The 16,796-nt window shown below is 42.5% G+C and overlaps 3 protein-coding genes across 7 annotated transcripts; 2 read left to right on the top strand and 1 right to left on the bottom strand.

The window, feature by feature from the left end:
• The first annotated feature begins 173 nt into the window (after window positions 1-173).
• On the top strand, window positions 174-6,333 carry si:ch211-63p21.1. Of its 5 annotated transcripts, XM_047570966.1 has the most exons (8): window positions 176-413; window positions 1,634-1,738; window positions 2,133-2,222; window positions 2,494-2,568; window positions 4,140-4,210; window positions 4,308-4,479; window positions 4,874-5,105; window positions 5,253-6,333. In XM_047570966.1, exons 2-7 carry the CDS (start codon window positions 1,670-1,672, stop codon window positions 5,081-5,083), a joined length of 687 nt encoding a protein of 228 aa, XP_047426922.1. In that variant the 5' UTR covers window positions 176-413; window positions 1,634-1,669; the 3' UTR covers window positions 5,084-5,105; window positions 5,253-6,333. The 5 variants fall into 5 exon arrangements, with proteins under 5 accessions (XP_047426937.1, XP_047426928.1, XP_047426922.1 ...); XM_047570960.1 differs by having other exon boundaries at window positions 177-413; window positions 1,637-1,738; window positions 4,874-6,333; XM_047570950.1 differs by having other exon boundaries at window positions 178-413; window positions 4,874-6,333.
• Window positions 6,334-8,729: 2,396 nt separating this feature from the next.
• On the top strand, window positions 8,730-13,936 carry LOC125000241 (kelch-like protein 5). The gene is made up of 4 exons (XM_047575690.1): window positions 8,730-10,742; window positions 11,359-12,298; window positions 12,371-12,538; window positions 12,908-13,936. The coding sequence occupies exons 1-4, from the start codon at window positions 8,969-8,971 to the stop codon at window positions 13,416-13,418; spliced, it is 3,393 nt and encodes a 1,130-aa protein (XP_047431646.1). The 5' UTR covers window positions 8,730-8,968; the 3' UTR covers window positions 13,419-13,936.
• Window positions 13,937-14,066: 130 nt separating this feature from the next.
• LOC125000307 (complement C1q tumor necrosis factor-related protein 3-like) lies at window positions 14,067-16,089 on the bottom strand. The gene is made up of 4 exons (XM_047575820.1): window positions 15,779-16,089; window positions 15,635-15,700; window positions 15,235-15,366; window positions 14,067-14,565 (listed from the first exon to the last, which is right to left on the bottom strand). Exons 1-4 carry the CDS (start codon window positions 16,038-16,040, stop codon window positions 14,285-14,287), a joined length of 741 nt encoding a protein of 246 aa, XP_047431776.1. The 5' UTR covers window positions 16,041-16,089; the 3' UTR covers window positions 14,067-14,284.
• Between the last annotated feature and the right edge of the window lie 707 nt (window positions 16,090-16,796).

Raw genomic sequence — 16,796 nt, 5'->3', positions numbered from 1 at the left:
TGAATAGCATAACCTCAAAATGGGATTGAGTGCAGTACATTGGAGTACAACTGTTTTCAAAAATAAATAAGTTAAACCCTTTAACTACTGTTCCAGCTTCTTCAGCTGTTTTCATTTGGAAAGCCGGCACCGGAAGTGTTGCAGTCCACGCTCGCTCCCGCGTTGTTTTGGGGCTACGTCTTCGGTATCCCGGCGAGCGCGCGCCTCCCGCGCTGTAGCAGCCTGTCACCAGCGGCGCTGACATCACGCGGAGGATTCGCTACAATGTCAAACATCCACAAGCAGCGCGAGCTCATGGCTTCCCCGCGCCACGATGAGAAGCATCGCCGCGTGCCGCTGCTCATCCTCTAAGCGCACGGGCTCCATTCACCTTTTATGGGCTTCTTCACGTTCTCGGACAGGATGCGTTTGAGGTAAGCCGGGTCACTACATCGTTCTCTTTAACTGACGCCTACAACTGTGACTTGTTCGGTAGTTTTAATTGGTTGGTACTTTCCCCCCAAAAGAAAAAAAATATATTCATTTAATATTTTAAACATTGTTCATGAAACAGTTTGCCAATAATGGCCGCGTCTTTTCTTGTCACGGGAAAAGTTCTCCGGCTCTCGAACATTGACTGTCGTAGGCTGTTACGTAACGGGAGTGCGGCCGCTGCTGAACAGATGTTACAGTGAAGGCGCTGTGATGACAAACGCCTCATAACTCGACCCCGCTGTTTGCGTATTTGAAGATAGCGTCGTTTCTCAGAGCAAGTTTTTAGCCAGACACGCAGATATCCTCACAGATACACTGTTTTTACACGAAATTAAAAATTGCTCACGGAGAGGTACAGAGCAACGGAATGCTCTTTAATATCCCACCAGAAGTGCAGTATAAGCAGTATAGTGTGGTATAACCTGTATGGTACAAATTGTTTATCTATCTATCTATCTATCTATCTATCTATCTATCTATCTATCTATCTATCTATATGTATATATATATATATATATATATATATATATATATATATATATATATATATAGCATATGGACAACATGTAGATAAAAAGCATGAGAAAGATATACACAATGGTTGACTAAAATGCTATGAACATACACAGTTAATTGTAAGTAGACTATAAACAGAAATTATAACATCAGAAATGGTCGTAATTCAACAGTCAGTTACAAACTAAACTAATAGAATTTCACAATACTATAAAATCCCTTCATTGCACTTGCTCACATGTGAATTTAAAGCACAGGGCCAAGTGTGCATCAGGACTGAAACTACGTCTTATTGCATTTTACAATAAGTGCAGATTGAGTGTTACTATGAGTTACTATCGCACTGACGACAGCGGCGTGGTCAAAATAACTGAAAGGTGTTGGAACAACACAATATTATTCAACCTCTGAAATTAATCAACAGCTCATTCGGTTATTTGAAACAAATGCTGAAACCCATAACCTTCACTATTGGACCTAAAGTTTAATATTATTCAGTTACTGTTTCCCAAGAGCCCGTGATTGATTGTAATTCTGAGACAATTTTATATTAACGTTTAACAGTGTTTAGGATTCGTCTTTTACACGTGAATGAATAATCAACCAGTCAATCAGAAATCTGTTTCCGGCCTGTGTGTCCCAGCAGGTGCACGTGAGTGCGTGAGCCGGGTCGGAGGTCATGCTGCGGAGGGGATCTGACTCCCACGGCCCCTTTACCTCTGGAGAGACGTCCGACAACGACTGTGAGGTGGGGTTTGCTTACGGACGCGGACGCGTAAAATAAACGCGTGTGTGGCTTTAAAGCGCCGCTGTGTCCTTTTAATCATGGCTCCGACGCTGTTTGCTTCTTTGACTTAATTACAGAAAACCATCCTCCACTTTTAGGCAGTTTAAAATGCGAGTAGGCGGAAAAAGGTTAAAAGCCGGAAGTCTCGTCACCGAGCAGCCGAGAGAGATGCTTAGCATTAAAACTTTTTCTAATGATGCACGGCAGCCGATTACCTTCCATTTACGTCCGTCAAAGTTTTGCTCCTTTTCCCTTTAACTTTGTTAATATGCAACTTGCTGATGATAAAACGGATAAGAGGCCTCAGGAAGTCAACAGTTTCTGCTGTGTGTCTTTGTCTCTCTCTCTCTCTCAGATGGGGGCGAGTTGTGGAGAGGTAGATATAGTGTGTCTGTGCGAGGCAGGTCCCTGTACACTTTATTCAGAAGCACACACGCCTACGCCGGTGAGTGCTCAGGCTTCCCACTTAAGTGTCGCCGCGGCCGTCGCTCACCCTGAGTGTTTCTCCATCTGTAATCGTGCTCCGAATCCACGGCTTTACCCCCCCCCACCCCCCCCACCCCTGACCCGCCTGCGTCCTCCGTCGCCGCCCCCGCGTTTGACTGCATATGTTGCGAGGAGCTGCTCGCGGTTGTTGTCAGACCGTGCGTTGTGTTTCGAGGCGTGAAATCAATCAGTCCGACGCTCACCTCGTACTTCTTGGTTTCTGTTCTCAGGACGCACCGCTGTGTGAACACTGTGGAAAAAACAGAGTAATGATAACCAGGTACTCTGAGGGATACGGCACAGAGGTAACGTCCAACCTACAGTATCGGTTTGCAAACACTTCATTCTGGGAGTTTAGTGACTTGTTGGCTTTTGTAAGGTCTCAAGGTTCCAGCGTGACTAACTCTAGGGTTCATTTAGGCCAAATGACTCTGGTGCTTTTGTCCATAGGATTTTCTTTCCTTTAAAGCTATAGTGCAGTCCTTGTCTCCCCCTTTCTAGCAGTCAGAGTAATTACACAAAGTATGTGTAAAGTGTTTTCAGTCTCCTCTCTGCTTCCAGTGTTCTCTGGAGGAGAAAAGCCACATAAGTGGTAATCCGTGCTTCATTTTCTTTAATCCTTCCTCTTAGTTTCTTTTTTATTCATCACGGCAACTAAATGGTGAGAGGGGAGAGGGTGGCTTCATAGAATCTCATTACATTACATTTCAAGCGTCCAGCAATGACCATCGTTGAGAGTTGGGTTTACAAAATCGGTTTTCTTGATTAAAAGATCAAATATCGATTCATAAACTCCTTAGGTTTATTGTTAGTTTACATGAATCAGCTGACACCTCTGACCATAACTTGACCAATGAGCTTAATGTGATGGTTGCTTCCTATTTGTATCCCGGTGGTATCTATCTTCTACGCAAACAAGTACGGGAAAATGGCTATGAAGCTAAGAGCTACCAACTGCCCAAGGGATGTTCAGATGTTCACAACTACTGGCTAAAGGGCATCTAACTTTTTTCAGAATCTTGTCACTTAAGAATTATGAAGGCTGTGCTACAATTCAAAGTTTGGACTGATGTTTGAGTGCAAAGTCGCAATGTCGCTGACCCATTCACCCGTTCAGATGGATCATTAAATCAAACATGTTCATCAATAAAGTTAGGGCTGATTTTAATACTGCCAGGTTGATCGTAGTTTCTTCCCTGAGATAAATAGTATCACAAATATATTTTTTTATAATCCATCAAAAATTTCAAAGTAATTAAAGCTGTCACTGGCACACAGTGGACTGAGTAAAGTAGCACAGACAAAACTATGCATAGTAAATTAGAGCGGAACATATTTAGTTTATCACATGTGAATGGATGCAGGGGGGTAATATCTGAATCACAGGACGTCCCAGGTAAAACTAATCCCTTGCGAACGGGGCTTAGGACCGTTACCATGTAATGTAATTACTTTCCGCATCACTTAAGTGAACAGTTTTCCCGTACTTGTTTGCGAAGAAGACAGATACCACCGGGATGGAAACAGGAAGCAACCACCGCATTAAGCTCATTAGTCAAGCTGTGGTCAGAGGTGTCAGCTGATTCATGTAAATTAACAATAGTGACGATGAAATGTGACGCATGAGCTCACGCACTCAGACAAATGCCATCAGCAAGTGTTGTTTTTGGTTCACAAGTAGCGATGGTCAGTGATGAATCACCGGGGCTCGTTGGTGTTTCATTGAGCAACCTCTAAATAAAAGCCCCCTTACTGTAAATGTGGAGGAGTTTATTTTGGTACAAAATGTGTCATACTTTACCGCAGTCTCATTTTGTCTTAATGCGTTTTTGTATCTGATTACGTATTACGCGTGATATGTGTCATTCCGTTGCAGGAGGAGGGTGTCTTATCCGACCCCCAGGGGGAGAGCGATGCCGACGCCGATATAGAGGACACAGACTGCAGGTTTGATGTGCACACAGACCAGACCATGGTGGCAGACTTTGTTTTGCTCGTAGGCCCTCTCTCACAGCTGTCTGACCATGTGAGCTTGTTGCCCCAGACTCCAAGAGCCTGGTTCTCTCCAGCGAATCAGCTCGCGGAGGCGCCGGCGTCCTCGGGTGGCGCGGCAGGACACTACAGAGAGCGAAGACGACGGTGGGCGGAGCCACAGGACTCATCGCTGGAACCTCAGGCTCAGTCCTGACAGAGCACACAGCAGGACCATACTGGAGGTAAAAGAAAATAAAAAATCACAGCCATCTTCATCCTTGCTCCTGCAGGAGTTGGTTCCCAGACTGTTTGTCTGTCTCATTAATGTTTAATGATTGTTTCTAGATTGATGTTGAGGCCACATCCACACATGGCCTAATGCAGCTGCAGCCTCTGCCTGGCTTCGTCTGCCTGGTGCAATTCTTCAGCTGCATGCTTTTGCCATAATACTCTAGTGTAGTATCCCAAGTCAGAAAATACGCTGTCAAAAGTATCTTCATGCTTCTTTATTTCTAGTTATTTTAAAAGATGAGCAAGCAGTGAAGCGGCATCCGGAACTGCTCCACGTCTAGAGCTTGTATTTCCTCTGAGAACAAATTTTACATTTACATTTGTTCTCTGTTGTCTGTCTCTCAGGAGAGCATATCGCAGGTCAGGCCACTGGTCATCTGCCAACCGAACGTGGAGAGCCAGAAGAGTCCTAACGAACTGCCCCGAGGATCCAAGCTGACGTCTCTGTGGCCGGCATCCCTCTCTCTTCCGCTCATCGTCCTCCTCTTGCTGCCCCTTTCCCTCTCCCTCATTATTGTTATCGTGTCTTTCCTTCTGCCGTGGGCCAGCGCTTGACCCAACGTTCGTGTTTCGAGAGGTAGTTTGATTGCAAAACTTAGAAACAGTTCCATACAACGTAGGGGATAGCGTAGAGAAAAACAAACTGTGACACTTTATACATGAAAGCAGACGAAAAGATACGAAATATTGAATTTAAATTCAATGTTGTTGTTTTTCCTTTCAGAATATACATCCTGGAAGGTTTCCAGTCAACTTGATGTTTTCTTTTAGGCTCCATTAAAACCAAAAAATAAAAGCACAGGTACAGATATTTAAGTGTTTCATACAACGCCACCTTCTGGTTCATTTACATCAGAACAACACATATTCAGTGCTGGCTTCTGTCTTATTCAACCCCGTCCCCCCTTCAGTCTCACTTTCTCACCCCCACGTTTGTAAAAATAGACCTCTCATCTGGCTCCTTGATCGAGCGACAGGGGTGACACACTACGGGGAAAAGGTTTCAGGGTTGCGTTCAAAAAAGGAATATCACAGTCTCTATAGGAAAACATTTACAAGATGATGCTGCTGAACTATGCAATCCTTCTGTTCCAACCGCGGCATCTAAACTGCTGTTAAAGAACGTCGCCTATGTCCTTGGCACTGTCGCCACCCTCTTTGTCCCTTCCCTGTTTCCTCAACGGAATATAAGTAGCGAATGCATTGGCTTATGCTTCTAAAATAGAGCATGACTCAATTTAAAGAGCAATAGCAGGAGAGATCTGATACACCTGCCACCGTGTATGGTGTACATGGTAACACAGTGTATCAGTTTAATGAGCGTATTAAGTGTATTCTTATACTTGCAGATGGATTTAAAAACAGGTCGATCCTTCTCCTTCCTCCTTTAGAAAGATAAGCTGACCTCAAATTAAAACGAGCTTTAGTTTAACTAAGCAATCTAAACACTAATTCATGGTCTTACAAGTTGGAGCATGTGATTTAAGAATGTTTATCTTTGGTCTGTGTTCATAAATGATTAAAACGAAGCTTGACAATCAGTCATGCTAACTTTTCCAAATGGTTATAAATGTACCGTATATTTAATGTTATGTTGTTTTTGTATGTTTCATTCATTTATTTTCATGCCACGTTGGAGATGTTTGCATTCCTGTAGAATTACTGTTCTAGCTAATTTGAGACCCCTGTTCTCTCTCAGCGTGCTTGTTTTAAATCTCCCCTTTGGATTTCTGTGTGTATGTTCAGCGCTGTGTTTCATTAAGCCATAGAAGTTCAATAAAACTAGATTGTATTTTGACAAAAAAGAATACAAAAATGCTTTCTGTGTATACAGGTGTCACGGTTAAAGGGCCAATGTGTACAGTTTATTGCCATCTAGTGGCTAGTTTGGATATTGCAACCACAATCAATAGCCACTCCCTTTCTAATCGTGTAGGAGAACCTGCAGTATCTGCCACTTACACAAATTTGTCCTTTCTGGGCTACTATAGAAAATGAATGGTGCAACATGGTGCACTCCATGCTTGATGGACATAGCTATGAAGGGCTCAGTAAAAGCTCAGAAAAAATACATTGGAAAATACATCAATACATTCTACACAAATAGTCTATATTGGTATGTATACTGGTAATATCCATGAATCCTATACATGTGCATATTTTTTAAAACTGAACGGATGTCATGTCTCTTTATGTCTGTATGCTATTTTTCTGAGCTATTTTTGAGCTATAAGTCCTTTCATTTTACAGTGAAATTGTTCACTAAGCTCACATAAGAGCAAGATATAAACACATGTTCTTGAGCTACTTGCACTTTCATTGCTTGCAAGAGGTAGAATGCAAGTTTCATGTCCTGCAAGTGTTACTGCTCTTGAGGAAAGGATTGGGGGGGAGGTGGGGGTCCCATAACGAGGTTATCAAGTTCCACTCCTCCTCTTGCCTGCATGTGTTGTCATGGCAACATTCAGGACTGCAGAGGAAAGAGACTTTTCATAAGTAGATTATGAGGTGTTATAAATTCAGGTTGTGGATATGATGGTAAAGAAGTATCTTAAGGAAAATAAGACTTGCTGACAGATGTCTTTACGTTATGTAGCAATGAAAGAAAAGTTGGTTTCAATACTTCATTAATTATGTATTTTTAAATGTAAATCAAAGCTTTTTCAATGCCTAAAGCATTCATGCTTGGAGATAGCTTATGACTGTATGGATTGAAAGCAGCATGTAGATATTTAAATGCTTCCAAACACTCAAACACAGCAGACACATCCAGTCTGGAGAGATCACTATTTTGCCTCACAATGTTATCCAGCATTTTCAACTGTTTAAGTGCATTCAACTTTTCTTTCCTGAAGCTGACTCATTTGACCGCCTGTGTAAATCTCCCTGTGTGTGCATGCATTGCCTCACATGTGGACGGCTGTGAGAAGAGCAGAGTCACCGTGTCCTCAGGTAGGAGTGCTTTTTAAAGCGAGGTATTGCCCACTCGTTTCATTTCCAGCTCACCCACTCGCTGTGCGTAATCTTTTTCGAAGCATTTCAGTGGACAAGAATTCAGAATTCCCCAAGTGTGAACAAAACGAAAGCACCACTCCAATGATCCAGGAGGCTTTGTGAGGCGGAACACCTTCAAATAGATGCTGGAGGAGTATTATAAATTCAGGGCAAAACAAATATATAGATTGACACAAGCTTTTGTGAGTATTCATACAGAAATGTAAAAAAAAAAAAAAAAAAAGAAATCGTAGCAACTGAAAATGAGTGGTAGACATTGGTCCAGCTAGGGAAACAAACCAGCACACAGATGCTTTTACAAAGAATTAGAAAGTTATCAAGTAACTAGCTGTTGGCATGCTGTCTAAAACTGTCGCTAATTTGGGCATTTTGCTTTAGCTTGGATTGCTACTGTGACTCCATTTTTACATGTCGTTTTGCTTGAGACTGCACTAATGCTTCCAAGTGAGCTGAGACACGTCTTAAGCTAAAGAAACATCAGCAGGACAATGAATATGGAAAACGTCTGTGCAACCCATTTGTAAATAGGCACCAATCAAAGGAGCGGGTGCATTTGTGAAGGCCCCATTGTTAGCGGCTATATCTCAAGTCAAGGTTACACAGGTGTTTATGTTGTGCGCTGCCCTTTCTGCCTTTTTGTTATCCTCACACCTGTTTGTCCATGACCCAAATTCCACTGTGTTTAGACGTGGAGGAGCAACGTGATCGCACTGATGACTCCCTAGGCATTTAATACCGATCCCCAAGTCATATGCCTCAGAATAAAGCTGTCTGCCAAGGAGACTCGGATGGGCAGAGACCCAGATGCCTAGATCATTCTAGGTCATTCCCATGTTTACTGCTCCTTGGGCCAAATTTAATGATATAAGTTTATGTCCAACTGTGAAACAAGATCACTACAGCAATCTATCTGCCAATGAAACACGCATACACTAATGTCTTATAAGCTAAAAAAAGAAGATGCAAAATAGTCTAAAATGTGATAAATTAACATTTTGATACAGAATATCATATAACCCCTTACAAACCTTTGTTAGGCCTCGTCCTGGCACCTCAATCTGTCTAGAATTTCAACTACCTAGTGATATATTACGCTGTATATAGCAGCTTATTTGGAATATGAGGAATCATGGGCACTCATGCCTCTCAAACATTCAGGAGGAGAGAGAGGCAGGATAGACACAAACCGACAAAACAGCTGCTGACTGGAGACACGATAAGACGTTCGAGCTGCTTGCAACAATAACGGCAACATCCAACGGTGGATTACTCTTGGACACATGTGATGAACCACTGTATGCACACCTTTGTTGCATAAACTGTGTAAAAACGTAAGTGCAGTTTTTTGGCTTCTAGAGGTGTAAATGCTTTGAGGTATTACAGGTGTTCAGGTGCACAGTGCAGATTATAGGGATACTGGACAGTATGGCAGTTGTTGACCCATGCCTCCAGAAGGAATGGGGTGAATGGAAGAGGGGGGTGGAGAAGAAAAGGAGGACCAGCTGGATTGACAGAATGAGGCGCTGGGTTAAAGTGAAGGTACACGATGAGGAGGAAGATGGTTTGGAGGAGGAAGGAGAGGAAAGCAGTGAGGAGGAAGAAGAAGTAGATGGAGAAAATGGAGAGGAAAAAGGCAACGAGACTGAGGTTAAGGAAGCTTTGGGAATTGAAGTAGAGGAGGACGAAGGAGAAAGCAATTTAGAGGAGCTTGTAGACAACATAAAGGAGGAAGATAGAGAGATGACTGAAGAATGCAGAATGGTAGAGTTAGAGGAAGGGGATGGAAATGAGGCAGGAGAAAACGAAGAATACGAGGAAGAAGAAATGAGGGTGAATGAAGAAAATGAAATTGAACAAGAGGAGAAAGAAGGTTTAGTAAAAGGGCTTAAAGAGAACAAAGTGGGATCTGAGGAGGAAGAAGGGGAGGTGAATGAAGCAGATGAAATGGGAGATGGGGAGGAGGAAGAGGAGGTGGATGAGAGTGACGATAAAAGGTTAAAGACAGCAGAAGGAAAGGATGAGGTGGACACTGAGGTCAAGGAGAAGGAGGAGATGGACGGGGAGGAAGAGAATGGAGTGAAGGAAGCACAGGAGGAGGAAGAAGGTGATAACGAGGCTAAGAGAAGGGATAATAAGAGGGAGAAGGATGGTGAGGAGGAAGCAAAGCAGGTGAGGGAAGAAGAAAATGAGGAAGACGAGGTTCAAGAAGAAGAACAAAATGAAAGACATCACCTGGGGGAAAAATTCAGACAGCAGATGGGTGGATTTCAAGTTGAGAACATTCAGCAAAACCAAGAACGTGCAGAACAAGAAGATGAAGATGAGTCAGGTTCAGCAGAATCAGAAAACGATAAAGACTCAGAGGCAAGAGGATATGAGAATAAACATTATAACCTGGAACATGAAGACACGCACAAACAGGAAGATAGGGAGGAAAAGTTGCAGGCGAATGGAAATGGCATCCTCGGAGCTTGGATTTCTCCAGGAAGGAGTGGAGAAGAAGATAAAAGTGGGAGCTGGACCGCTGAAGAAGACACAGTCACTGAATCTTGGGCAACTCAAGAGGAGTTTGAAGAAGATGACGAAGATCCTGAAGAGTCGCCACATGATGAGGAAGCGCAACATTTGGTGGATGAAGACGAGGATGTGGAAGACAAGGTAAAGATTTACCGCAAAGACGATTACCCCTCAGATGTATTCCTTGCCTTGAATGAGTTCAGGGATTCCTCCATTCTCACTGACCTCACCCTGAACACAGAGGATGGGAAGAGTTACCCCGTCCACTCCCCCGTCCTGGCTGCTGTCAGCTCACTTATCTGGAAAAATCTGAGTAGGATCAGAGAAAATATTGATGAAATAAGAGATGGAGTCCACGCCTGGTCTGTGTCTTTGGGCCCAGAGGTGGATCATGTGGGATTAGAGGCAGTTGTGGAGTTTGCCTACACTGGTCTAATCTCCTGTTTGAGCGAGGACAATGTGGATCAGGTAAAAACCGCAGCTCAAACAATGGGTGCGTTGAGGGTGCTGGATCTCTGCAGCGAGCAAGAGGGGAAGCCCACAAAAACTGGAGTGCAGACAAAAAAGGAAGGGATCTCTGCTGCACAACAAATGATGATCAGTCTTCAGGCCATCAAACGTCTGTGGACAGATAGAGTGGGCTGTGATGTGATTCTGGAAGCTGGTGGGGCATCGCTTCATGGTGAGTAGTCTGATTAGTTATGGCTATTTTTCGATCACCCAAAATATGAGCCGCATCCCTTCTATCCTTTTCTTTGATATGATAGGTTTATTTTCCCTTAAGGCAGTTCTAAATTAACCTTTAACCATTTCCTCTGTTGCTGAGGGTGAGGGCATAAGATGGTAATTTATTGATAACTTTCATATCTAAGATTGAGTTACAAGATTACTTGCTATTTGTAGCTGCACAATGTTTATCACCCTGTTTATTTGAAAGGTAACAGCTCAGTTTATCATAATTAAACAGATTTTTGGTGTTAGTAACATGACAAGGAGGCCAACTGTGAGGGTTCAAGCTAACATTACACTAGCTGGCCTCCATTCAGTGCTCACTATCACAAAACAGCCAAGGCATGTCTAACTTAGACAAATTGGGATTCTCCAAACAAATATAACTGAATTACCTTTTTACTTTAGCTTATGTCCAATTTAGTCTGTTTACCTTTTGTTTACTGCTGTGTAGAAATTCTGTGGTGGCGGCTAATTAGATGCATTAGTGGAGATAAAGTTGATGAAGATATCACAAACTAAAACATTTGTATCACAAGTGTATTTATGCATTACCATTCTTTGTCTAGCCCACAGAGTCATCCTGGCTGTAAGCAGTGACTACTTCCGTGGCATGTTCACTTTGGGGATGAAGGAGGCTCATCAGCCTCGTGTGACTCTTCCCTTCCTCTTGGCATCAGAGCTGGAAGCTCTGATCTCCTGCTCCTACACTGGTGCTCTCCCTCTCTCCTGGAGCTGCGTCTTCGAGCTCACAACCACTGCTCTCCAGCTCCAGTACTGGCCTGCCCTCTCTTTATGCCTTAACTTCCTCCAAAAAGAAATTAACGCTCACTCCTGCCTAGATGTGATATCTTTTGCTGAGGCCTATGAGATGCCGCAGCTCCTTGAATTTGGTGATGATTTTGTCTTGAGGCAATTCCAAAAGGTAGCGTGCACCTCAAAGTTTCAAGACCTGCCAGCCAAACAGCTCCTGAAGTACCTCAACAGTTCCTCACTCTGTGTTCCATCCGAGCTTGTCGTGTTCAAAGCAGTAGTTGCCTGGATCCAAGCAAAGCCAAGGATAAGGCTTCGACTTGCTAAGGAGCTAATGAAAACCATCCATTTCCCCTTGATGACATTCAAGGAATTCAAAGAAGTCCAAGCCCAGAACATGTGGTCCGACCACAGCTTGGCAGAGCTGTATGAAGCTGTCTTTGAAGATTTCTGCTGCAGTGAGGCTACGCTGCAGACTCAGTGCCGCATCTATCTGCCCAAAGAGAGTCTGGTCTTGATTGGCGGCGACCAGATCTCTGAAGACCTGGGTAGCCGTAGCATCAGCAGAGAGCTCTGGTTTGGGAATTCTTTGAGGAACCATATTGGGATAAGGAAAGCCATGGAGTGGAGAAAGTTGGGAGAGATGCCAGAGCCAGGGAGGTTTTCTCATGAGGTGGCAGTGCTCAGAGGACAGCTGTATGTATTTGGTGGCAAGAAGTATTATGGCATTGGAGACACTCTGAATTCTGTTTACAGGTGAGACAGTGTAGTCAAAGATCCAAATTTAAAGCAAACATTTGCTTCACTGCTTCTATCCCATTTCCGTAGGTATGACCCCCTTCAGAACAGCTGGGAGTACCTGGCTGAAATGCAAGAAAAGAGGTGTTCTTTCTCAGTGGTCGTTCTGGATGAAAAGATATACGCCATCGGTGGATATTGTGACCCTGACTATATAGACAGCGTAGAGCGATACTGCCCTATTACAAACTCTTGGAGGTACGTTGGACAGAAGATTTTAATCAAAGCTAAAGGGCACGCTGCTCTGAGGGCATAGAATCTTGCTTAAACATGCCCATTGACAGTCTACCAATTTTGTAACTTCTATCAGTATTATGTAGTTAAGATGGCTGGACAACCCATGGACAACTACCAAGTCACAGTCGTCCCAGTGGATTTATTATTTAGATCAGAACAGTGATTGGATTTTGTCCAAAATACAATTGCAATCCAAATCGTTTTTAATAAAAATTATTTTTATGTTACACTTAACCTATAACAAAAGCCAACATTTTGTAACAAAAAACACAAGAAAAATAACAATTACTTACTAACAGTCGATATTTTTGAAAATATTTTCTGTTTCAGTTTCACCAGACCATTGGATCTGCCTCTGAGCGGACATGTAGCAAAGGTTTCACAAAGTCAGATCTTCGTGTCTGGGGGGCAAAACGACGACTACCTGTGCATTGCATCCATGTTTCTGTACCACCCAGAGACCGGAAGCAGTTACATGGCAAACATGTCTAGACCTCGATCTCATCACTGCATGGAGACCCTGGATGAGTGTCTTTATGTGGCAGGTGGAATTACCACAGACGATGACTTAGCTGTCAAGGACTACCTGGCTTGTGAAGTGTACAGCCCTGCGACTGACTCCTGGACCGCCTTCATGTCTCTGCCAGTGCCGCATGTGGGAGCAGGGAGTGCCGTTTTGGAAGGAAAGTTTTACATTCTGGGCGGATACAACCAGGAGGACTACAGTGACACTAAGATGGTTCATCGCTACAATACCGCCACACAGACATGGGAGAACATGGGGAAGATGCCTGGGCCAAACAATGACATACGAGCATCTGTGCTACATTTCCGATTGTAGGATGAGATGATGAATGTCAACTTTTGCATATAAGGGTTAATGATGCTGAACATTGCATGTTAAACAGTGGTGTTTTGGAAATTCACATTACTCCATTGTAACCTCATGAGAACATCATACCTTAATGAAAATAAAGTGTCTTACACTGTATATGAATAAAGTTTAGGCAAGTTTAGGCATGGCAGTTTAGGTATTTATTAACATAGTGTATTTTTTGGTTCCGGAATATTGATTTTTATTAGAAAACAATACTACCATTAGTGCGATAACAGCTATGATCATTAGAGGGAGCTGTTCCCCTGTGTTCACACGTACAGGTCTGGTTGGAAGCTTGTGAACACATTTGTTATTGTACAAGGTACAGCAGATTTTTTATTATTGTTTTATTATTCTGAAGATTTATTTTTTCATTAACATATACTCGAAATGCTACAGAAAGGTGGGACTTTGTTACACTATTATTATTATGATCTCAAGTACATTCAAAAGGTGCTGTAATATAGTTGAGAATTAAGAGTGATTTCAACTTCCATTAATGCAATAACACACTATGGCCACAAGAGGCTGCTGTCCCCCTGTTACATGTCTGGAGGTGGATGAACACGTTTGTTATTGTAAAAGGTGCAAATGAAAAGACAATGCAATATGTTTACTGTTGAAAAAAATGATTTATACACTCATTAAACTTGAAAATGTTACAAAAAAATGGATTGAGTTATTTTATTATTAGAGATTTTTATTTAATGTATGTAAAGTACTTTGATTATAATGTTGAATGTTCATATCACACTCTACCATGGATGCAAATAAACAAATAGAACTCATGCTCCAATACTACATAATGCAAATGCATCACACAAGACCCTCTACACAGGGAAGAGGAGAAAACCACTGAAGGTCGTGTGGCCATTCAGGTTATCAAACACCTGGCCGTTATCCCACAGTTCCATGTGCAGCTTGTCCCCGGCAGCCAGTTGCAGAACAGCTGCATTACTGCTGCTGTCAGAGCCGTCCACTGAGGGGTTCTCATAGGTGGAAATCTGCAGAATGTCATTCTTGAGAAGGACGGCCCCGATTGTGTGAGTGTTGTAGCCGTAGGTGCTAAAGCTGAAGTAGTAGAAGCCGTTCACTGGTGCTGTGAAGCTTCCTGCATCAGAACAAAGGAAGATAGTTTGGAAACAAACAGTACTTGAGTTAATTTATTCATGATGTAACAGAAATGTATGCCATTACTTGCAAATTAACCTGAAGAGTGACGCAAAAAAGACTGAAGAAGTGTCTGTTAATGTCACTAGTAATTAACAGACACAGTGTTTGACATAAAAAACAACAACAAAAAAAACACTCATTTGACTCATTTTTGATAGGTTAGGGTTAGGGTTAGATCAGTTGTTAATGAAATCAGCTGCCAATACAGTACAGTTAATACAGGACAGCACTACTAACCACACATTTGCCGCCAATAATTTGTTTTACTTTTAATCCAAAAAAGCGTTGAATAAGGTCAGCTGGACTTGTAGAATTTCTTGAAGACGTTTCGCCACTCATCCGAGTAGCTTCTTCAGTTCTGATGACTTGTTTTACTTTTGTTTAAATACAACACAGATCTGCGAGTTTTATAGACTTGGTACATTTACAGACTTCACGTTGACTTTCCGCCAAAGAGGATTGTTGTTAACCCTAACCCTCAAAAAGGAGCTAAGTAAATATGTGACAATATTAGATTTATTTTACTAGCCCATAGAAAGAAAAATAGGGTTTATGATGCAAGAGCGCATGCTAAACATGAACTTAAGCTCAAAGGAGCACACAGTACCTGTATTTAGATCGTAACCATTGCCGGCGTTGGCGAAAACCCTTTTGAAAACCAGAGTCTTGTCTGTACAGGGGCCTCTGTAAATATCTCCGAAGTTGGCCAGAGAGACAGAGAACGCGATCTGAGGAGCAGCTGTAGACAAACAAAACAGTTATGTGCAGAAAATGAGAGATTGATGAAAGAGTGATGGTTGTTTCTTGCTTTAAAAAAACTAAATTAAATTTAGAGGTCAACTTGTAAAGGAAGCATTTCACAGGTTATAGTTTGAATTTGAAGAATTTGCTTTACTGTCCTCTTACTTTGTCTCATACAGTTAAAACTTGCTTCAGTAGAGCGAACTAAATATATGGCTTTTAAAAAACACATTTGTGACATTCAACTACACATTTGATATTCTTACTTGTGTCACTACTCTGTTTCAGCTTATCAATCTCCTTCTCTGCTGCATCCAGTCGGGTGTTCAGGCCTGCAAAAGTTTTGGCAAAAGAAATTCATGAAAATGAAAACAAATGAAATCACACAAAATGTTGTGTTCATCTTGTACCTTTGATTTCCTCCTTCAGTTTGTCCGTTTCAGCCTTCTCTCTCGTCAGCTCGTCCTTGGTCGCGTTGAGCCTGGCCTCCAGAGTGTCGCCGTCGATCTTGCATTTTTCCACGTTTGTCAGCCTGTCCTGCAAACTCTTTATCACCTCATCTTTAACCCTCATCCACTCGCTGATGTCTACGTTGCCTTTCTGTCCAAATCCCGGCTCCGCAAACAAGAAGAATCCCAGAAGGGCCAGCAGGAGCCAAGCCCTGGACTCCATCGCTTCTGTCTTAAAGTTGCAATGTTTTGCCCCATACAGTTGAATATATAGTCACCAAGGATGTCAGTGAGTAAGCAGCATTGAGCCCCTCGGGGACCCCGTGTTTCAACAGGCCTGCTGGGATGGTTTTGTGAGTGTTCTTGCCTGTAAAATATCAACAGGGAACATGACATATACATAAAAGGTGATGTGCGTCAGCTTAAAGGGCACTGATCATCTCTATGGTATGCTGCGTCTGTGATGGTGTGAAGATGCATACATCTTATTAATGTTGTAACATGAGAGGTAGATAATGAATAGAAAAGAATGGATGGAGCCAGCCTTCAAAATACTCATTGTAGGAACATCAGTGGGTACACAGAGTACTCAATAGTCACAACACTCACATGATATGATCTGCCCATGACGGTTTAATTACTGGCTGCAGGCTAACCGTGAAGCGTCTGTTTTTTGTTGTGCTCCGCCTGAGACCTACAAACCAATCAAAATTCCCAAAGAATGTCGACGGGTTTGTAAGTGCAGTCCTTTCCCTGCAATTTTCTTTTTTGTTATTGACGTGAATCAGAAGTGATTCACCAAAACCAGTCACCTTGACGGTGCACAATGGTGACTTTTCAAGGATGTGATATATTATACCAGTCACCGTCCTGTGTTTATGTGGATTATTAAGTTATACACAGTATCTGTGGACTTCGAAGATTCATAAATGAATAAATAAGAAAGCAAATCATTGTGACATCAAATAAATATCTAACT

Source organism: Mugil cephalus, chromosome 1, assembly GCF_022458985.1.
Source record: "Mugil cephalus isolate CIBA_MC_2020 chromosome 1, CIBA_Mcephalus_1.1, whole genome shotgun sequence".
NCBI lineage: Eukaryota > Metazoa > Chordata > Actinopteri > Mugiliformes > Mugilidae > Mugil > Mugil cephalus.
This window is presented reverse-complemented; position numbering and strand designations above follow the sequence as displayed.

What these genes read in the sequence shown, in the direction of transcription:
- si:ch211-63p21.1 (XM_047570966.1), top strand. Translation starts at nt 1,670, where the DNA reads ATGCTGCGGAGGGGATCTGACTCCCACGGCCCCTTTACCTCTGGAGAG. An exon ending in CGTCCGACAACGACTGTGAG is followed by an intron (nt 1,739 to 2,132) that starts GTGGGGTTTGCT and finishes TCTCTCTCTCAG; the next exon opens with ATGGGGGCGAGTTGTGGAGA. An exon ending in CTGAGGGATACGGCACAGAG is followed by an intron (nt 2,569 to 4,139) that starts GTAACGTCCAAC and finishes ATTCCGTTGCAG; the next exon opens with GAGGAGGGTGTCTTATCCGA.
- LOC125000241 (XM_047575690.1), top strand. Translation starts at nt 8,969, where the DNA reads ATGGCAGTTGTTGACCCATGCCTCCAGAAGGAATGGGGTGAATGGAAG. An exon ending in TGGTGGGGCATCGCTTCATG is followed by an intron (nt 10,743 to 11,358) that starts GTGAGTAGTCTG and finishes TTCTTTGTCTAG; the next exon opens with CCCACAGAGTCATCCTGGCT. An exon ending in ACTCTGAATTCTGTTTACAG is followed by an intron (nt 12,299 to 12,370) that starts GTGAGACAGTGT and finishes CCATTTCCGTAG; the next exon opens with GTATGACCCCCTTCAGAACA.
- LOC125000307 (XM_047575820.1), bottom strand. Translation starts at nt 16,040, where the DNA reads ATGGAGTCCAGGGCTTGGCTCCTGCTGGCCCTTCTGGGATTCTTCTTG. An exon ending in ACTGAAGGAGGAAATCAAAG is followed by an intron (nt 15,701 to 15,778) that starts GTACAAGATGAA and finishes AAACTTTTGCAG; the next exon opens with GCCTGAACACCCGACTGGAT. An exon ending in GAAACAGAGTAGTGACACAA is followed by an intron (nt 15,367 to 15,634) that starts GTAAGAATATCA and finishes GTTTGTCTACAG; the next exon opens with CTGCTCCTCAGATCGCGTTC.